Source organism: Somniosus microcephalus, chromosome 19, assembly GCF_052327205.1.
Source record: "Somniosus microcephalus isolate GS21.2 chromosome 19, FLI_Smic_1.0, whole genome shotgun sequence".
In the NCBI taxonomy this organism is placed as follows: domain Eukaryota; kingdom Metazoa; phylum Chordata; class Chondrichthyes; order Squaliformes; family Somniosidae; genus Somniosus; species Somniosus microcephalus.
The window spans coordinates 33,973,178-33,996,282 of NC_141005.1; the positions used below are offsets into that span (position 1 = coordinate 33,973,178).

At 42.4% G+C, this 23,105-nt stretch overlaps 1 protein-coding gene across 14 annotated transcripts in view; it reads right to left on the reverse strand.

Moving 5' to 3' along the window:
• Positions 1-23,105, reverse strand: part of emid1 (EMI domain containing 1) — a 418,946-nt gene that overhangs the window by 2,780 nt on the left and 393,061 nt on the right. For 10 of the 14 annotated variants that reach the window (XM_085961512.1, XM_085961514.1, XM_085961504.1 and 7 more), the window contains 2 exons: positions 14,828-14,872; positions 7,836-7,926 (listed from right to left, as the gene is read on the reverse strand). In XM_085961512.1, coding sequence (XP_085817638.1) covers positions 7,836-7,926; positions 14,828-14,872 — 136 coding nt within the window. Of the gene's footprint in view, positions 1-7,835; positions 7,927-8,603; positions 8,689-14,827; positions 14,873-23,105 lie in introns of those variants that run through there. The other 4 variants (XM_085961505.1, XM_085961509.1, XM_085961513.1 and 1 more) reach the window with 3 other exon arrangements.

Sequence of the window (23,105 nt, forward strand, 5' to 3'; positions counted from 1 at the left end):
TATGAAAGCTCCCATTTCATAGGTCTTCACTTTCCAAGGTTAGAAGCTGTTACTGAATTTAGAAGACAGATTGACCTTTATGCAGCTAGCAAGTGTTTGGAGCAAACTCTCTATCCAGTGTCACCTCATTGGAACAACCTCTCTCACCATTGACACATCGCTTCTGTCATCTCAACCTCACCTGCCATCTAGTCCATCAGCATCGCTGCCCATGAAAAAATCTCACCTTGGTCCTCAGAATCCCAACACGATCAGCCCCAACACCAGCATCAACATCCACACCAACCATCTCCGCAATCAACTGATGTTGCACTGGACACAGGGTATCATCACCCATGCACATTGATGCCCGGGATGCCAGTGATGGCCTCACCATGTCCAGATTGACTTCACTTAACACTGCACACTCTAGCTGCCACATGATGCACCAGGTTGGCACCTCCCCATACCAGCACCATAAAGCATCCCTACAATGTCCAAGCCATTTCTTTCATACTCATCACCATTGGGGGGGGGTTATGTCTCACCATTCACTGGAACTCACTAAGACACTTTCAAAGGTGCACACAAATCTGTCCAAGAAGGCAAAGTGGTGAAAATAAGGATTTCAATGCTTGACAACACATTAACAGAAACTTTACACGAACATTGGCTAAAGCACACAAGTGCCTACCCTTGTGTGTTGTTAGTTTGAATGATTGGACAAGGATGAGGGTGAGTGTGAGAGATGGCTAGTGAGATGGGGAAGTGATAATGTAGATAGAGAGGGATGGGTGGAGGTGCAAGGTAAGTTGGTGTGAGTAAGGATGTGCAGGAGTAGGGTAGGGAAGGCAGAGTGATGGGGATGTGATGAGTGGCACAGCAGGCTGAGGTTGAGTGTGCCTTTGCAGTAACGTTTCATGATCTACTGAGATCATTGAAAGGTTTGCGCCACTGCAGCCAGGTCCTCCTGATGACATCCCTGCTTGTGCCCTCCTGTGCAATGTGCAACCAGGCTGCGTTGGGTCTCCTGGGGAGGTCTCTTCTGCCCATTGGAAGGGAAGGGGACCTCCCAGCGTGCTGTCTGGGTGCAGCCGTGCACCTCTGTGCAGTGATTGTCAGTGTTTGCAGCAGCTCAATGCTGTAGAACACTGAACACAACTGTCAAAATGAATGTGGCCGTGGTCCCTTTAAGGAAAGCAGCTGATGACGTGTCATCAAATGATGTCATCAGATCCGCTTCCTTTTAATTGGCTGGGAACCTCGCAGGGCAGGCTTAACAAGCCCAATCAGGGCAAAATTACTTGGAGGAGGCGGAATGAAGACAGGAGCGGGGTTTGAGGCCGCTGCCTGCTCCGGCCGCACCGTACTCGCCACAGCCAGCAAAATCACGGCCATAATTTTTTAATGTAAGAAGTCACACAACACCAGGTTATAGTCCAACAACTTTATTTGAAGTCACAAGCTTGTTCTTTGATGTAATGTTTTCCTGACTGACCTGTTTGGACACCATTCACACCTTTGATTGCTGTGATTATCTCTCTGCCGAGGTGTGATAAATGGCAGTTAGAAAGATTACCTGTAAACATCTGACATGATTCTCTGACTATATAAGCTGTGTTTTTATGCATCTCTCCACTTCACCTGACGAAGGAGCAGCACTCCGAAAGCTTGTGACTTCAAATAAAGCTGTTGGACTATAACCTGCTGTGTGACTTCTTACATTTGTCCATCCCAGTCCAACTCCGGCATCTCCACACCATAATTTTTTAAATTCTGACAGCTGAATTAAGACCCATTAAAATCCTATCCGTAAAAGATCATCACTTGCAGTCAGTTCCAGGCTTCTGTTATTGCAATTTACTTTCAGCAAAGTTTGTAGAATGGATAGGAAATTATTAGATTTAATGGGAAATTCTGGGTTTGGACCTAAAGGAGGGAGGGAAATCAGTCTGGGTCTTTAAAGACCAAAAGATGAGGTGACTTGTTTAGCATGTTTAATTGCTACATTCTTAAGTCAAAACAACTCATTTCAATTGTGTTGTTTCTCTCATTTTTAATACAGAATTTTTATTAAATTATGAAATAGAAACAATATTTTCAGATTTATACAGAATTGGGGACCGTCTAAAATTATAATTTTTACAACAATATTCTTTGCTTATCTTTTATCAATCAGCCCTTTCCACCCAAAATTTGATGGATATCTAAAATAAAGTGGCAGCTCCCTCAGTTTTATTGTATATGTTATGGCTTCAGCAGTCAACAATAGTGCACAGGCCGTTATTTCAGAAAACAAGAATTTGACCTGTGACTTTTAAGTAGGATCAGGTAAATGTAATAATCCAATTGTGCAACAATAAAACAGAAAATGCTAGGAATATCCAGCATCTGAAAAAAGATGATTAATGTTTCCGATAGGGCACTAAAAAAATAATGGAAGCCCTTTTAGGACTGACCGGAACAAAGGGGATGCACATCAAATATAGCCTGAAACATGAACTCTCCTTTCAGATGTTGATGGCCCTTCTGTGTACTTCCAGCATTTTCCAGTTTTACTCCAGATTTCTTACACTTGTCACTTCAGTTTAACTGTGAGCAATGTAAATCCAGGTACTTTTTGTTTTAAACACGGTATAAAGACAACCACAAAAAATATTATGAATAGGCTACAAATGAAGAAAAATAAAATCAGTGAGTATTTCTTATCTTTCAAAAAGAGCTGCATTTTTAACAAGCAACAGACACTCTTTTACTCAGAGAGCTGTCGGAATGGGAGTAGGAACACCGTCTTCTCAGGAAAAAAGCAAAGCAGGAATGCTCAGTGGTTGAGTATATTCAAGACAGAGATCGATAGATTTTTGGATACTAAGGGAACCAAGGGATATGGGGATAATGTGGGAAGGTGGAGTTGAGGTAGAAGATCAGACATAACCTTATTGAATGGCGGAGCAGGCTCCAAGGACCGAATGGCCTACTCCTGCTCCTATTTCTTATGGAATGGGAGCAAGTCTCCAAAGCAAAGTTAGTCAGTTAATTTAATTTAAGACAATCTTCAGTTGACTATTGAGATAGACTGATACTCTGATAGATGTGGTCAATTGAAATGCCAGCATCTGTGACAGCAGGTGAAAGAGAAAGTAGCGTTACTTTTGTAGAACAGATTGTTTCACTTTAATGGGTTCAGCACTTTGTCATGAAGAGAAGGAAACAAGGAAATAACATGGAAGGAAATGCATTAAAATGTAAAGTTAGAGCTTGACAAACAGCTTGAGCGATTGGAGCTTAAATAAAAGAGGCAGCAGCCATTTTGCTGAGCTCTATGATAACTTAGTACATGAAATTTATTGGAAGTTTTACAACACCCCTGTATACAAGGTTAAAAAGACAATAAAAATTGATAGAATTAATTTTTAAAAAAGCAAATGCTAAATGAGATCTTCTTGTATCTGAAGTAAATGCTGCCTTTGCTGGACTCAAAAACATATTTAATGAGTTCGCTCAGTAAGAAGTCAATTGGCTTTCTTATTTTTGTTACTTATCAATAATTAAAATATTTCTATACTTAATATCAAACCATTCCATATGATTTAGAATGTGATGTTGAGCTCAGTTTTTTTTACTGTTGCTTTTATCGGATGCTAAACCCATGTCAAGTGAAGAAAATCATTAAGCCCAAATGACTGCAGAGACATATACACAAAATATAAATTCACTGTACATAACTTATTGCGTAAAATATGTGCACATTTCTTGCATCAATGAAATGTGACCAGCTGAGCATCACAATACTATGTTAGTATCTTGTTTTCAGGACAGTGCCTATAAGGTTTGAACATTATATTATATTTTAATATACACAGTAGTTTCTTTATGTGCACTGTATTAAAAGTTGCAGTTTCTATTACTGGCCCTTTGAACACAGGCAGCAAACACTTTCCTGTTTCAAAGGCTGTGCTGTAGTAATATCACAACATTTCCTAACCAGTTACCAAAAAAGGTTAATACCATTATAAATTATTTTGGCAATTATAATTATGATATGCCCATCATTAAAAACGATGTCAAATTTCTCTGTCACAAATATATTCCTTGACTAAATTTAAAGATGTAGGTATTACATCTGAAAGATTATTTGGAGCAGTTTTAAATGATCATTGCAAAATATAGATCACAACAGACAAAATATTCAGTTTAATATTTAATACTGTCACAACCATCTATGTTACTGTTCATTGTTTGATTTGCAACATTTGAATACACATTTTAATTTTAGTTAAACTATTAATTTTTGTGTCTATGCTTTTGTACTGCATCTCAGTTTTACAAAAACTATTTTGTTTGACAGAATTAGCCATTTATTTGTTTGCGGAAGTCAGCGCGGCAGGTTTTTTACACAGAGAATGCACATTGAATACTGGTGGCTTGTGTAGAATAAACTATCGTGCAGCATTGTTGTTTCTATAGTTTTCAGATTATTAAAAAATCATTGATGGTTGTATAAGTTTTATAAAACAAATAGCATAAAAACAATACAGTCGTATTTACAGTGACAAGATTACAAGTCAATCTTAGTCTATAGAATGGCTTCATGGTTATTGTAAAAGATGGGGCAAAGCAGGGGGAGACATCCCATTGGAGTGGCGCTAAAGAGCATAAAGGGGCAACTACTCTCCTGCAATGCACATTACAACTTCATGTGTTGCAAGATATGTTTGGAGGTTTTTTTTTAAATGTGTAATTTGTAATTTTTCCCCTCCTTGCATAAATGTTCCTGGGATATGGTTCCAGGGCCACCAGTTATCCTTCAGTACCTTTGCTGCTGTTGTTATTTTGTTTGACAGTTTTCTCGTCCATCATTCAATTTTAACCATTTCACCCACTTCTCCTGAAGACAGTGACTCTGCATTGTGGTTCCATCATGTGCCAGAAGCCAACCATACTTCTCCCAAGTAGCCATTTTTCATGTGTGAGCCAAGGTAGCGAGTGTCAGAAGGATATTCAACTAGAGAAGGGTTCACAGTCGAGCCCTGTCCACATAGCTATATTTTCCAGCAAGTGCTATTTCATAGTAACCATGAACAGGAACACTTAGAGCGTTACCCAGTGCATGTGTGAGTACCAGTTAAGATGGGATTGATTTCATATTGAGTAGCCGACTTCAATGTCCTCCTTGCAGGCCTCCCAGCCTCTAACCTCCAACTTTTCCAAAACTCAGTACTCGGATCCTGTTCCACACTATGACCTGCTTGCCTATCAGCCTCTATGACACTGATCTACATTGGCTCCACGTCCCTCAATGTAGTAAATTCAAAATCCTTATTCATGTCTTAAAATCTCTCCACCTCCCTATCTCTGTAATTTCCTCCAGCCTTATATTCTCTCTTTACCTTCAGTTCTCTGACTTGGGTATTTTTGAATCCTCTCTTCCCACTCCCACCCCCCATTGGTGGCAGAGCCTTCAGCTATCCTACTGTTTGGAACTCTCTTTCTAATTCCCTTTGCCACTCCACTTCTCTCTTCACCTTTAAAAATCTTAAAACATAACCGTTTGATCAAGCTTTCAGTTAATCATTTTGCCATCTCAATATCTCCAATCTTAGCCTCCCATCCTCCACCAACTCCAACTTGCCCAAAACGTGACTGCCCATATCCTTTCCTGCACTAAGTCCTGTTTGCATAACACTTCCATCCTCACTGACCTAGACTAGCTGCCTGACTCCCAACATATTGAATTTACAATTCTCATCTTCAAATCCCACCATGGCCTTCGTTAACTCTATGCAATCTCCTCCAGCATCTCCTCACATGTCTTTTGGTTCCCTGACTCCAGGCTCTTGTGCATTCTCCTCCCTTTAGGCCACCACTGATTGCAGAGCCTTCTGCCACCTAGCCTTATTCTCTGGAAATCCCTCACCAAACCCTTTCATCTCTCCACTTCTTACTCTACCATTGTAGCCTTCGTAAAAACCCATCTCTTCAAGCAATCTTTAATTAACTCCTAATGCTTCCACTACAGCTTGGTGTGCATTCCTTTTTCTTTTCTCTGTAAAGCATCTTGGTTTTTTTTCTATGTTAAAGGCACTATATAAATTCACGTTTTTGGTTTGAAATCCAGAGTTTTAACAACATAGTAATGTCTTGGTAGGATTGGTCCATCTAGCCTACCTTTCCAAACCTTCCATCAGTTTTCTCACTGTGATTCTAGAACTACTGTAATAGCCCTGAATCCCATCTATTAACAGGAGCTCATCCAGTCCTCTTTTTAAAAAAATCTGCCTTGGTTTTCTGTTCCAGCACCCTCACTGATAATCTATTCCACAATGTTATCACCCTCTTACTCAAAAAAAAAAGCGAAATTTCTTATTTTCCTTTGAGACCCTTATCTTTAAATGGCTCTGCTCTCCTCCAATTCTGGCCTCTTGCGCATCCCCGATTTTAATCGCTCCACCACTGGCGGCCGTACCTTCAGCTGCCTGGGCCCTAAGCTCTGGAATACCTCCCTAAACTTCTCCGCCTCTCTATCTCTCTCCTCCTTTAAGAAGCCCCTTAAAAACTACCTCTTTGACTAAGCTCTGTCCGATTATCTCCTTATGTGGCTCAGTGTCAAATTTTGTTTGATAACACTGCTGTAAATGCCTTGGGACATTTTGCAATGTTAAAGGTGCTATATAAATACAAGTTGTTGTTGTTGGTGATGTCCCCTAGTCTGAGAATCATGCATCTGACAAAAAGAACTTTCTTGGATCTAAATTCTCTATACCCCATAAAATCTTAAAACATCTGTATTAAGTCTCCCTTCATCCTCTTCTTTAAAGAGCAAAGTCTTAGGGTAGACAATCTTTCCTCATAAATCAGCCCTCTAAGTTCAGGAATCAGTCTCATACCCCTCTTCTGTATGCCCTCCAATAATTCTATGTCTGTTCTGTAATATGGAGACCAGACTGAACACAGTGCTCCAAATGCGGTCTCTTCAAGGCCAGATACAACTTCAACATTACTCAGCTATACATATTAACTTCTGTATCCTTGTTTCCAACCATTTTAATGACCTGTTTAACAAAGCCCCCACATCTCTTCCCTGCTCTGTTAACGCAAGCATATCATCATTTAACATGCACTGCACATTCTCACTTCTTCTACCTAATCTCATGAATATACGTTGAACTCCATTTGCCCATTTACCTAGGCTGTTGAGGACTCTGGATTATTTCACACTGGTTAGCATTATTGGCCACTGCACCCAATTTGATATTATCCATAGATTTAAACACTTTGGGTTAATAGTCCATCCTCCAAATCATTTCTAAAAATGATTAACAACAGCAGCTCCAATACCTATCCCTGTGGCTTGTGAATTATGACAGTCCAGTACTTTGTGTTGTACATATTATGATGCAGTATCATATTTTTCCACAGCATTCACTTTTCTCACTTATGTTGCATGTTTCTGGCATGGTTTTGTAAAATCTCTGTCATTTGCAAAGTGAAGCTCTGTGCTGAATATATTTTGGAAGTTGTGAAATCAGAAGGAAGCTTTTTGTAAAACTGTAGATGGTGTGATAGTTTCAAGCCGATTTTTACCTCAGCCCCGTCGCTGACAAGATAATTTTTTGTTAGAATTACACAGAGTTCACAGAGCTAGTGTATATACTGGTCTGTTTTCATCTGTTACCTGAAGGTCATCAGAGATTTATTTAAAATTCCATGGTAATAAAATAAGCACAATGAAATATAACTCCACGTCACTTCTATCAGCCTCTATGGAGGATTGTTAGAGTCCAGTCGTTACAAAATGTTTGGGGCCATTTGTTGGCACGAATACTGCAACTTTTAATATTTGACCACTTGGTTACCTGGCCACACGATGGCTTCCAGTAAGGTTACCCTTCTAGCCAGAACTTCTAATTCAGCTTGAAGATCTTGGAACATCTGCCAACTAACAGCCTGGTGGAGATTGAAAACAGCAACAGAAAATGTTTGGTTCCCCAGTTAAAAACTAGTTATGATCAGGACTTGGGAACCAGGCCAGTCACGTTATTATTACTTTCAGTAATAGTTTAATTCACCGTGGTAAATATACCTGTTTAAATAACATTCAAGAAGGGAAAGAAATCCAATTTGATTAAGTAGCTATTTGTAAGCTTTTGGAAAATGGCTGAACTGCAAATAAAACCAACAATATCAGCTGGTAAATATGACACTTTTTCTAGATTATTTGCAGGTTTTTCACTGTAAATTTCAGATTTTAATGTTTCAATTGAAAGAAAATGCAGGAGATTATTTTGGAGTAAATCCTGGACTTTCCTAGTTCCCATTGTTGCAGTGTCTGGGTATTTGGTTATCCCCATACACACATAAATAACAGTACTACAGTAAGGATTTGTACTGAGAATTGGACATCACACTCAGGCACACAATAAAGAACATTGCTTGGTGATATTGTCCTTTGCTTTAAGTATAACTCCCATCCCTACACCAAATACGATTTGCCTAATTCAAACCAGAAGCAATCGCTGAAAATAAATTGAGAATAAACACTAGTTTTTTCATGTTCTGTTGTGAGACCTGTTGTGGCTGCCCATAAGACTTGGTACAAAAATCTTTCTATTCCCTTTACTCACCATGAATACCAATCATAGTCTCCAAGATTAATACCCTCTCTGCTAAAATCTTCAAAGCTTCCCGGATTTGGTGTATACCTTCCCCCTGTGGAAGACAGATACAGCCATCAAGGGAAATGCCAGCAACTGACTTGCTGTCATATCCTCCTTTTTTTTTTAAGGTAGGGATTTGGCCTCAATTTCAGCATTCCGTATGAATGACCAAAACAGAGGCAGTAGCATGCAAGTTCCATCTCAGTCTCTAAACTGCAAACATTTAGATATTGCTTTTAGGTAGTCATTGCAATGCATTCATCCGGAGCTCAGACATTTAAAAAAAAAACACTACCAAACAAGCTAGCTCGGAACACTTTTCTAAACAAATCTAACAGATTATTCACTAGGCAGAATGCAAACATTAAGTTCAAACCGCTTACTTTGGGTTCAGGCTGTGGTGATTTTTTTTTAGTACAGATGCAACCTACATCTTAAATAACTGCATATCATTATTACTTGAAATGTTGTACAAGGCAGGATGCGAAACGAGGACACATCAGCATGCTGATATTTCTCTGTTTAATGAAGCAGCCGGATGCAAATTATTAAAAAGTCAGGCAACACACACAACATGGTCATGCAACAAGACAACATGAATGGAGGACAGTTTTAATGACATTTCCACAGCTGTATCCCCTTCCCGCTGCATGAGGAACAGGTAAATGACTGAAGCACTTTGCACATTTAGAACGTGTTTAGAAGACTCTTTGACAAAATTTGACATGTTTATTAAACAATTTTTTTCTTTAGTGAAGCTGTGCATTCAGCTTCATATAGAAAAACATCCCAAAACAGTTTTCACAATCATGTTTTGATTAACGTGATTTTTTTTTGAATCAAATAAATGTATTCAGTCAGAAAGGTTTGGAATAAACATGCAGAATATATTGAACAAACTCATTAACTGTAGCTCGACACACCTAGAAACCATGTTTGTAGCCATGACTAGGGCATATTGTTTGAGTTTTAAAATAACATGCACTATTACCAAGAGCTTGACAGCAGCACCACCAGGAACACAATGACTGTTATGTGACCATGGCTGTTTCTTTCATAGAGTAAAAGAAACGGCAGTTTCAATTTCAAATGAAGGGATTACAGAATTTAAAAAATGAAATGAAGAGTTCTGTGATGGGACAACACACTCTCGATACAGCAGCATCAAACCCCCAAAGAAAATAGCAATAGCGTACCCACCAGAATTGGGAAATGCATTAAATAGTTCACTGTATTTAAAGTGTTTCTCCAAAGGCTAGATTTGTTAAACTATAGGATTAATTACTGAGCAAGTCATTAGGTTAATAAAAGACAAAACCAAAACACTCCCAAGTTAATAAAAAAACTCTTTTCATGCGTGGTTTGGCAACACTCCTCCTTTGGTTTGTTGGTTTTTCCCATAAAATTGAACTGCTGCTACACATCATTCAGAGATTAAAGCACTTGTTTCCAGGCTTCCACCAATGCTGCTGGGAGGTGCGAGAGGATGGTGGGGTTAACTATTCCTCCCCTTCCCTCCTTTTGAGAAGTACCTGGTCTTGGGCGACACAAAAGTAGGTGGTTTTGGCAAACAGTGAGGAGGACTGTAAAAGACCCCAGGAGGAGATTGAAAGGCAGAATGGGCAGACAGGTGGCAGATGCAATTTAATGTGGAGTAGTGCAAGATGATGCATTTTGGTAGAAGGAATGGGAGCTTACACTTATTGGAGATGTTGAAGTGTATGCAGTAACAGAGAGGCTGGGAGGTACAAATACCTAGGGGTCGAAAATCAATGGCCCTTCTGGTACATTCGCAACCCAAGTCCAGTGGAAGGACTGGAAATTTGGCTGGGATACAGATATGTCTGCTTCTAGCCTTCCTTGCAAGTTTCTGTGGGGCCTTGTTTGGGACACGACCTCTGCCCACTCCAAACAAGTTCGCTCATATCAGAAGGGGCAAGGCTGGACAAGGGGATCCCTGGCCTGGTGGAACAGGAATAGCTAGTAAGCTCATTGAAAAGATTTTTCAAAGATTATTCTTTTTTGGGGTGGGATGGGGGATCCCAGCAGTCCCTCCCCCACCCCCTAAACAGGACCAAGCAGCTCCACTGGTATCATTGGCTTCCCGGAACAGGCAAGCACCCAAGACATGGGCCTGGTGGTGCAAGAGCCCATCAGCAATATTAAAATAAGGTGACCTCCCCTGAACCTACATTACCACGGTCAGGAGCGGAGGTCACTGGCGGGCACATCTTAGCACTAATGCCAGGCTGTCACCCCAGCAGATTTTCAGGGCCAGAAGTCTGAATGCAGTGAGATAAAACTATTTAAAAAAAAGGACAATTAGCATTTGGGTTTTTAAATAGGGGCATAGATTACAAGAACAAATGATCAGAAAATTGTGTGCCATGAGGTCCAAATTTATGATATGTGTTGCTAGTTGGCAAGGCTCCCTGTAAGCAGTGCAAACTCGTAAAATGACTCCTATACTCCACATGGTGCCAAGCCCAGATGGCATAAGACAGCCTTCCTGGAGGGAGTGAATGAAAGGTGACCCTGTAAAGATATATAATGTGCTAAAAGTGTTAATCCTGAACACTATTGCAAGGCAAACCACAAGTGTCAGACAAGGGATGGAAGTACAAACTGCTAAAAGGCAAGTTCAACACGATATTTTCAGGAAGCAGTTCTTCAGTCAAAGAGTGATCAATACCCAGAGTGGTCTTCCAGTTAGAGTATTGGAGCCAAAAGCTCTAGTGCCATTGAAGAGGCAGATAGATGATGTAACAGGACTAATGGGAAGGCATCGTAAGACTATGGAAGGATGAGCTGAATGAATCATATGGCATTTCTCATCTGTACTTATCCTTTGTGGTCTTTATCTTTGGTGCATTTGGGGTCAGGTCAGGCCCAGACTTTGCAGCTCTGTTGCCACTTTCATGCCAATGCATCAACATGGAAGTGGCAAAGTAACCACAACCTTAGATGGCAAAGTCACTTCAGAATTATGTACATTCATACAGCTCGTGGTCATACCAACAGGTGTGTCATGATTTAGCAAGGGAGACGAAGATCTGGCCAGTGAGAAACACTCAAAATCTGCTTGGTCAGCTTGATACTGCATTCAGGCTGACACTTCAAAAAAAAATTCCACCTGCTTTGGGTGACACTTGCAATTTTCTGATCGCTACAATAGATGCCAAAAATGTTCATTCATAATCATTCCCAGATCACTATTCCCCATGAAAAAGGTTCCTCCAATCAGAAATTAAGTCACAATGTCTTCATTCACAGACATTCTGATGTTTCCATGCTCTATTAAGCTCTAGAATGCCAGTAGTTACCTGTTTCATGTCAAAGAACACTTAGGGCTGGATTTTCACTGAGGAGGCGTGTAGGAGGCGGGACTACAACTTTCAGGGTTGTAGTCCCGCCTCCATCGAGTTCTAGCCAACCCACGTGATTTTAACTTGATTGACCTTGTTGAGCCCGCTGAGCGGGCTCAGCAGGCCAATTAAGGGCCACCCGGCAACAGGTGACATCACAGATTGATATTTCATCTGTCAAGACCTTTTGAAAGCAGAATGCTGAAAATTTTGACAGCTGGCGGCCATTCTGCTTTCTGTGCTGGTGAGATGAGGGACTCCCGAGACCTGAAGAAAGGAAGGCTGTAAAGGTAACTAAAGGTAATTAAACTTCTTTAAACACTTTACACACACCAAACACACTTACCTCTGCACTCATGCACCCAGCACTCACCTGAACACCGGACATCTCGACCCCTCCAAGCCCTTCAGCCCGACGGCCCACTTCGCTAACTTGGCGTGGTTTGCAGCCGTCGGGAATCCCACATTTCAAGAATGAAAATAGGGATTAGGCTAAAAACTGCCTGTTAACTACCTGTTAACAGGCAGTTAATTGGCACTAATCCCCTTCCCGCCTTGGGGAGGCGGGTCCCAGTGCAGGTCGGGTACCCGCTTCCTTTGAAACTGGCTTCGGGGCGGGATGGGTTCATGCACCCCGATTTCGGGATTTTAACCCCCCACACGCCTCCAATCCCGCCTCCACGGCCCAATGAAAATCCTGCCCCCCATTGTCATTTGACTCAATTGCAACTGATTCTCACCTACTTGGAGCTGATACAGAGCTAGAACTGGTTTGGGTGAAGGGTCACGTGCTGATGTCGGGCAATGAAGCTCCAATATACAGCACCATGGATTGCTAAGATCTGGCTTCGCGTCTATTCCTCACACGATAAGAGTTCCCCACTCTCAATTGCACACTCGCAGAGAGGTGCTGAGCAAAGGACAGGCACTTGTTCAGATCAACGGGAAACTGGAGGATCAGTCACACCAAGACATTGCCATGTACTTCCAGTTGGCTGGCATTGCAGAGGAGTGACAGCAACTTTCTACCCCTCGGCTCTGAAAGGAGTGCACTGCGGGAGACTTCGGGGAAGCAAAAATACAACCTGGTTTGAGTAATCAGTCTGAATGCAGTATAAAGCTATCGCAGCACCATCATTCAGTGGGCCGGTGAATTTGCTAAACTCAGTAAAATAACTTGTGTGCTGAACTGAATGCTGCAGAATTACGAACTTGCATCTTCAAAGATATTAGCTGCAGTTTTATAACAATGTGGTTTTTTATGTAAAAATGGAGTACATTTTAATACAATTTTTGCATACAGACTTTGGTAGCTTTTTATATTTGTCAGCTTGCAAGAAAAACAGAACAGGTCAATACTGGTGGATACATTGAGATTAGTAAAACTTGGTATAAAGTGCACACACACACACACTTATCAATTGGCTCAGTTATTCATGCTATCCACATCTGTAACAGGAAAGTATCCCTTTTGTAAGCTATACTCAAGAGCAAACTAATATAAAGCACTCTCTTACTTGCGGTAGTCATGAAATAATGTTCAAAGCATTTTTAATTTTGTAGAATTTGCTATAATTTGTATTTTTGACAAGGGTATAAAAGTATGATTAAAATTAAATTTAACAGTAGAGACCAGGGCTGAATGATTTTATTCTTTTACTAGAAAACTGATAAATTAATGATTGGGTAATTTTAATTCTTCTAAACTTTGCATTTAGATAGACAAACAAAAGGAATACAGACTGTTTAACACAAAAAACTGAACAAACTTACTCAGCAATTTTTTTTATATTTCATGAAATAAACCATTTGTGTGACTTTGTAAAACTAGAAGGTAGTATCTTTGATAAATCAGCTTCAACGGGTCATTTACAAAATCAAAGAAAATGTGTAAATCAGCAAGCATTACATCTGGCCATTGGAATCATGAACCTGTCATTCCAACAAACCAACATTTGAATTTGAAACCAAGGTCCATGTTTTGCCAGGTGTTTTTTTGGTGCTGAACTATATAGTGCAAAAATCGTAGACTATCTTACCTTAAGTGCCATGTTTAAATTGGGCTACAGTGTTGCTTCGAATGCATTCATGAGCTAAAGCAGCCATTTTCTGTGCTGGCAAAGAATGGGCACACACAGTAAAGATACTGTGCAGGCCCAGGTGAATACATGTCTTTTACTTTAGAACAACCGCATACCTGTAAGGGTGGTGCCTTAATGGTCCGAGCATTTTGGCTTCCTTAACATTTTTTGGAAATTAAGCCACATTGTGGTATGTGGGTCTATGCCACCCAAAATATGGCTTTATTTTAGTTGCTAAATAAATTCCTTTTACAGGGACTTAAAAAAAAAAATATATATATATATATATAAAATCGGGGGGCACTCCACACACCAACATTTCTCCTCAAGTAACAATGCTAATTTGTTCCATTGCTGTAGTTTTTGAAAATATAAAATTGTTGGTGAGTGGGGGGAAGTAGGCCGTGGTGGCTGAAAAGCAAAACACAGACCATCTGTGGCAGCAATAAGGGCAAAATTAGATTTTATACCACCAAAAACCATCTAAAATTGGACCCAAAGAATCTCTCTAATGATTCTGTAGAATAAATACTCTGCCATGCAACTGAGATAAATATACAGAAGGGAAAAAAGTTATTTGAAGTATCAAAATATAAGATGAAAAGGTTTCTAAATACAGCATGTTTACTTTAAGAAGCTGCCAATTAACTAATTTTCACGAATTTATTTCAGTTATGTGCAAGTTTAAATAGACTATTGCTTGACTTTTTACAGAAATACAATCCAGTACGGATTTGGAGCTTACCGGTTGTCCTTTATCTCCTGGCTGTCCTTTTGTTCCTGGTTCCCCCTATAAAATATGACAGTGTTAAAGTGTAAATCAGTTATAGCCGAATGAAAATACTAGTACACCCTGCAATTGTGGATGAACCCCAAGTGTAAAAGGAACACTTCAGTTTTTATTTGCAAAGATCTTAATTTGACCCATTTCACTGCTGGAAGGATTGCCATCAGCAAGTGGGAGCCCAACAATGGTTCCCAGGAAAATCAATAGGATGCTGCAGCGGGGCCATTGCTTCAACACCCGAAGAAGCAAGAGGCAATGCTAAAGTGGTCACAGAGCTCCAAAACTTGGACAAGGACCAGGAGTAGGCCGGGGCCATCAGCAGGGGTAAGCAATGGGAGGGAGAGGAGGCTTCAACTATGAACTCTTCTACCATTTCTGCTGCTACCTCAGGCCTACAGACATGGTGGTCCTGGCGAGTGGCAGGAACAGGAGTAGGCGAGAGGGAAACAGGCTGGGAGCATGGGCCTCGATCCCTCCACTGGGTAAGGAAGGAATGACCAGAGTGGTCCCAGTAGGGGTGGCGGGAGAGAGATACAGGTCCAGACAGTGAGGTGGCAACAGTCCAAATTTGTCCCCCTTTCTGCCGCTATCCAGTTTGATCTCAGTTGGGATAGAGGAGGAAAATCCATCCTTTGTCTCTCTGTGTATACCTTCTGCAACTTTTCATGTCCCACCATAAACCCTTCTGAGATCACTTGGCTGCCCCATGACTGGAGCCACAGCACCAAAAGTTATTATTTCAAAAATGAAAGTTAAACATTTACTAGTTAATATCTAACATTTACTAGTTGGAAAGAAGTTGTAGGTGTCTGCTCTAATGCAGCAAGTGCTTGTTACTGGCTCGAGGTCGAGCACTGCATAGGCATTGGTGTTGCCTGCCACTAGGGGAAGGGTGACATGAATCAGTCATTCATGAAAGAAAGACTTATGAAATAATACTGAATGGCCTATGGGTGGCGCTGTCCAGGGAAAGTATAAATACTCGGGCACAGGCCCAGCTTGCGCAGGACATTCTTAACAAGAACTAGTGGAGGACACAACTAGACCTCCATGTTGTAAAACAGTTGATTAAAGCTTTGTTTAACGCTTAGACCAAGTGCCTAGTAGTTTTCTTACATCAAAGGGTAGGTGTAAATCGAAGACCGGTGAACAGTGTTTTCTGACTGTAACAGGCTAAGACAATTTTACTACAAAGAGACGACAATGTGAGCACAGCAAAAGAGAAAAATTAAATGAATATAAAGGACAATGTAGAAAAAAAAAACATTACTGCAAGTCCATTGATGTAATAAAAATAATGTGCAATATCAAAATGGATCATTTTACTGAATGGAAAACGCTGACACTGAAATAGAATGTGAACCAGAAATTAAATCGGTAAAAATTCATAAAGACCAGGAAAGTCCCAGGTTTGTCGATGCTGACGTAACTAATTTCAGCTGGGGCAGCAGTGAGGCCTAACTGCCTCTGACTTAGGAAGGGGAAAATCAACCAGGATTCCCACACTCGGGTCACTAACCAAATACCACTGCTGAAAGTTCAGGTAAGGACAGGATAGGGACTGGGCTGTGATTCAAGCCCCCCTCCCCTGCCCCGTGGTCAAGTGGCTTGTCGGCACTCACTGTTGGGACTCACCCATAAATAATGGCCCCACCAGAGGGGTGATCGGTGACCATGAAATTATACCCCACCAAAATGTCAACTCTTAAGAGAACGTAAGAAAAGTCAGGGATGATTCAGCTCCTCAATGCACATCCACCCACTACATTAACTCTCCCATCGTGGCATTCAACTGCACTTTGAATTACCCCCCTAATTTATTCTTCTGTTACTTTGTGTGGTAGATTATTCCAAACATTTGTGTAAAGATGTTTTGCCTGCTTTCGGTTCCAAATTTCTGTTTTTGTCCTCAATGTCCTACTTTACTGGAGTACTTTGAATTAACATTCTGGTTTACCTTGTACACATCCTTCAATAATATTTTATGTAACTTGATCAGACTCCCCCAAAACCACGCTTTTTTAAGAACTTCTTAAACTTCTCTAATCGCTCCTCAGAGCTCCCCCTGTTACACTTGGGATCAGTCCTGTGGCTCTTTTCTCTACCCTTTCCGATGCAGCTATATCTTTTATGTAATAAAAACTACAAACGGTGGGAATCTGGAATAAAACACCGAGAGGTGGACAAAATGAATGAGAAAAAGAATGGTACAAACACAGCAAACTTCAAGTAAGTTATACCTGACCATTGCAGTGTGGCAAGCCACTTTGCATTCAACCCCAGTGTACAGAATTCCTGACCCAGGCTTACCACGCCAAAAGAAAATTGGATATATACTTGAAAAGGAAACATTTGCGGGGCTATGGGGATAGAGCAGGTGAGTGGGACTCATCGGATAGCTCTTTCAAAGTGCCGGCAAAGGAATGATGGGCCGAATGGCCTCCTTTTGTGCTGTATAGGACTCTATATATGAAATGAAATCCAGGTTCAAAGATATATACAGCAATCTGTCTTGAATGTTCAGCACACTAAATATAATAACAATCAGATTGTGGAAGTTGGCAGTGTTTATGTAAAATACACGAATAAAACATTTTCTGAGTAGAAATGGGATTGCACTGAGGCCAGGGAAACGCTACAAGAACAGAAGATTGGAGTAAAAAGGTTCCACAAGAAACAACGCAGATTAAAAAAAAAAAATTGCACAATATAAAGAGAAAAACACGACAAAAGAGGAAGTGGAAAGTAATGACAGAATCTGGTAACACCCCATAGGCAGCAGGAAGGAAACTGTGTTAAAAAGTGCAAAAGAAAATTACTATACTATCTAAACAAAAACTAGGTTATTCTAAAAAGGAGGAAAAGCAGAGTGCACAGTGGAATTATAACATACATAGAAATTGCAGCACAGAAACAGGCCATTCGGCCCAACTGGTCTGTGCCGGTGTTCATGCTGCACATGAGCTGCTACACTACTTCATCTAACTCTATCTGCATATCTTTCTATGTCCTTTCACCCCTGCAATCGAGCTCAAACACAATCTTCTGCCATTTGAAAGCAGCCTGAGTGAATTGAGTTCAAGCAGTCAGTCAGAGAGGGTATTGAGATGATTGGGACGAATGGTGGGATATAGAAATGTTACACTAGTGCACTTTTCCGAGGTTGGGGTTAAGGCACAGTGTTGGTGCAGAGTAGGAAGAACTTTACTCGACATCCAACCCACGCTATATCTGACCTGAGAATGCTTGGGTGCAAAGAGTGGGAAAATGTTCTGTTCCCAAACACTGATATCCCTCAGCTTGATCAGACCTGGAAAGGTAAAAAATAAAGGAAACAAAAAAAAACCCACATTTTCTAGAAAAACAGGAAGGAGAAAAGGAGCAAAATAAGTGAGAAAAAATAGTAAATTGAGATTAGATACCATAAGGGGAGAGATAATCTACAAGAGGGATAAACTTCAATAGGCCGATTGACCTTTTCTTACAAAGCAAAAAATAAATAAACATATGAAATAAAAAATATTGGTAATAGATTGAGTATAAAGTTGTTAAAAGAAAATGGGGGTCATTTTTACCTTCATTGACTGAGTGGTGATCTGGAGAATCAGATTGCCCACCTATTTTAGTACCCAGTTGATACTAACCAAATTAGGGATACTTTCAAGGACAGTGGTGATTCTATTTGTAGATGTTATCGAATACAAACTTGCAGACCGAATCACTGGGCTGAATTTTAATGGGGGCGGGGGGGCACCGAGGGGGTCGGGTTTCTTGCACACCCTGCTGAATTTAATGGCAGGGCCTAATTTGAATGGGAAGCCTCTGTTAATTAAGAGGCTGGCTGCCTCCAGGCGGGTCGGCCTGTGGCATTCGGCCGCACAGAGGGAGGGAGGGATCACGTGGGGGCTGGAAGTGGCAGCAGCAGTGGGGGCGACGTTGGAAAAAGATTGGGGGCTAGAGCAGCACGGGGAGGGCCAGAAGAGCTGGGGGGGGGGGGGGGAAGCCTTGTGGGGGTGAGGCATCGGAGGGCTGATCGGAGGCCTCGTGGGGGGAGGGAGGGGGCATCTCCGATCGTGGGGGGTGGGTTAGGTATCGACCTTGGATCCGGGAGGTAAGCGTAAAGGCACTTAGCTCCTGGATGCAGCAGTCCTTACCTTGCATTAGCTGGCGGGTTTCACGAGGTGTGCAAAACCCAACCAGCTAAAGTTAAAGACAAAATGGAGGTTAAAGAGGCTTCCAGCCTCATTATAATATTTAAATAGATGACCCGCCTCTCCTGGCAGCAGATTGGCTGCCCGCCCTCCCCCCCACCCCACCCCACCTCCGTTAAAGCGGGAAGTGGGCGGGTTCTGATTTTTAACACTAACTACCCCCAAACCCCCAGCCCACCCGATTTTTTAGGTTAAAATTCCCCCATTATCTCTAATGATGGTGTAGTGTATGTAACCTGTACCACCTTAAGAGGATACCTTAAGGTGATGGACTACTTTTTGATGGCTCCTGTACATTGTAGTACTGGTGGTGACCACACCGGTATATAAACCCTGTGGAGCAAAGTGTATTCCAGTTCAGCCCTGACCCTCAATTACTAAAGACCTGTTTAATTATTTCTGTAGCCTGTGTCCAGTTATTCAGCATAACTACATTTGGAAACACAGACTCAACAGTGGCGACGAGTCTGATCTTACCTAGCGGCAGTTGCATCAAAGGAAGCTTCGCCTCTGAAACGGGCGTCGATCAAGGACATCCACCCTCAACATCCTGCTGGGCACTGCATAGCACGGGAGGCAATTGGGAACCCGGGTTGGTTTCTGGCCACGAAGTCAAACATCAGCGGCGGGTAAGCCCGATCGAGCGGCACGGGGGGGGAAGTCGGCCGAGTTGTCAGTAAGAGAAGGGGAGGGAAACGATGAAAAGGGCGGAGAACACGACCGCAGCCGGTGTCAGGGGCCGGACTGCAATCGGGGCAGAGATACGCAGCAGCCAGAAAAGCGTTTATGTCCACAAGGACCGCGGGAGCGGCGGGGAACAACAGCAGCAGCATAGGGGAAAATAAAGGACCGCTGGGAGGCGAGAACGGCAACAGCGCGGTAATCGCCATTTTGAGTCGGCGGGGGAAGAAGACAAGCGCGGGAAAAGCCGCCAAGCGCGGGAAGCCGCCATTTTGAAAAAAAAATAAAATAATAATCATATCCGAAGGAAAGGAAACTCAACAAGGATGCCAAAAACGGGTAACATCACTGCTTTTGATAGCGATGTGGAAGATTGGGCCACTTATGTGGAATGTGTCGAAGTTTACTGTGCAACGAATGAGGTACCGGAGGATAAGAAAGCACTAACCCTATTAAACTCGATGGGTGCGAAGACGTACGGGTTATTAAGGAACCTTGTAACACCAGATAAACCGGTAGGAAAGAGTTTCGCGGATATTGTTACTATCCTGCAAGAGCATTTAAACCCCACGCCGCTGCTGATAGCGGAACGATTTAAATTCTACAAAAGAATTCAACTTAAAGAGGAAAGCAACGCTGAATTCTTAATCGAACTGCGCAAGTTATCAAAGTACTGTCAGTTCGGTACAGGACTAGCAGACACACTGAGAGATAAGTTTGTGTGTGGGCTCCTAAGGGAAGGAACCCAGAAGCGACTGCTAGAGGAAATGGATCTTACGCTGGACAAAGCTTTCAGCATTGCAGCATCGCACGAGGCAGCAGCACGAGGCGCTGCAGAGATACAGCAAAGGCCATTGGAATTCAGCACCAATGAAATGGCATTGGGCGCAGTAAAGTGCTATCGTTGCGGAAGGACAACGCATGACCAGAACCAGTGCTGGTTCAAAGATAGGCAATGTGGCAAACTTGGTCACATAGCGAGAGTATGCCGGTCAGGAAAGAAGACCAGCAGCAAAAAGTCACCGCAGGAGAAGTACAAAAAAGTACACAAGTTGACAGAGAACAGTTCGGATGAACAGAAGATGGATTCAGACTCCAGCAGTAAGGAACTGGGTTGTCTAAAAATACATAATGTGGGTAACACAGCAGACCACCAAACTATCTGGGTCATGCTTCGGATAGCAGGAGTCCAAGTGAAGATGGAATTGGACACTGGATCGGCATTGACGGTCATGAATGAGCAAGATTACAAAAGGTTATTCTCGCACATTCCCCTGAGGGATACGGAGATTGTATTGAAAACATACACGGGGCAAATAGTATACCCCATCGGAAAGATAAAAGTAAATGTGGTCTACAATGGTAAAGAAAGTCAGGAAATGGACTTGTATGTGTTACCTGATGGAGGTCCGCCACTACTGGGACGGGAATGGATCCGGAGAATAAATGTGGACTGGCATTCCATACAAGCACTGACTGTAGATTCCTGTAAAGAGGACGACGTCAAACCTAAACGACTGTCCAAAATAATGGACGATGCTAAAGAGGTGTTCCAACAGGGACTGGGAACACTGAAAGGAATTACGGCAAACATCAAGGTTGAAGAACATGCAAACCCAAAATTTTTCAAAGCCAGACCGGTACCTTATGCGATACGACCTGCTGTGGAAGCAGAGCTGGAAGGGCTAGAACGTTCAGGAGTACTGTCAAAGGTGGACTGGAGCGAATGGGCCACACCCATTGTTCCTGTCATGAAACGTTCGTTGAGCAACAAGCCGGGGGAACCTGGGAAGGTTCGCATCTGTGGCGATTTCAAGATCACTGTTAATCCGGTTCTTCACACGGTGCAATATCCGCTTCCGCGGATTGAAGATATCTTCGCTTCGCTGTCTGGCGGGAAACACTTCACCAAGATAGACCTGGCGCAGGCGTACCTACAGATGGAAGTTGATGAAGCGACACGCCAGTATCTCACGATCAACACACATAAGGGCTTATATCGGTATAATAGACTGGTTTTTGGAGTGGCATCGGTTCCAGCGATTTGGCAGGTATTGCAGGGAATTCCAGGCACACAATGCTACCTGGACGACATTCTGATTACAGGAGATGATGATAAGGATCACCTCGCGAATTTGGAGCAGGTGCTCACCAGATTGAAAGAATATGGGCTCAGAGTTAATCGCCAGAAATGTGAGTTCTTTCAAAAGCGAATCTCGTACTGCGGCCACGTCATTGACCAGGAGGGGCTCCATAAGTCACCTGACAAGATCGAAGCTGTTGTGAAAGCTCCCGCTCCGGAAAATGTATCCCAGTTGAGGTCGTTCCTTGGGTTGGTTAACTATTACCACAAGTTTCTTCCAAATTTATCCACGGTGTTACACCCGCTGAACACTCTTTTGCAAATGGGAATACCATGGAAGTGGAGCGATGATTATAAGCGGGCTTTTCAAAAAAGCAAGGCACTGATCACCTCTAAAGAAGTGTTGGCTCACTTTAACCCAACGCTGCCTATTCGCTTAGCTTGTGATGCTTCTCCATATGGTATCGGGGCAGTGCTCTCACATAAGTTTCCAAATGGCTTGGAAAGGCCAGTCGCGTTCGCATCCAGATCATTGACCTCCGCAGAGCGCAACTATGCTCAGATAGATAGGGAGGCTCTCAGCCTCGTGTGGGGAGTTAAGAAATTTAACCATTACCTGCAAGGCCAAAAGTTTACGCTGCTGACAGATCACCAGCCGTTGGTTTCCATTTTTAACCCTAAGAAGGGTGTTCCGGTTATGACGGCGCAGAGGCTTCAGAGATGGTCCCTTTTCCTAGGGGCACATCAATATGATATCAAATTCAAAGGTACAAAGCAACATGGTAATGCTGATGGGCTGTCGCGCCTGCCACTACCTACAGCGGAAGAGGCACCGGCAGTTGACCCTGTCGAGATATTTCACTCGACCATCATCGAATGCTTACCAGTCACCAATGCGGGTATTGAGAGAGAGACCCGAAACGACCCGACACTGTCTCGGGTCTACGATTTGACAGTGAAGGGATGGCCAGCACATGGCGACCCACTGTTACCAGCATTCTCAGCCAGACGAGAACAGCTGTCCGTCTGTCAAGGAACATTGATGTATGGAACAAGGGTGATTATTCCTCCTAAATTAAGGGAGAGAGTTCTGAAGGAATTGCATGAAGGTCATCTGGGGGGAGTCAAGATGAAAAGCCTTGCTAGGGCTTATGTGTGGTGGCCAGGTATCGACAAACAAATAGAGGATCTGACTAAAAGCTGCTCAGGGTGTAAAAAGTTCAAAACGCACCTCCAATTGCACCGCTGCATCCGTGGGAAT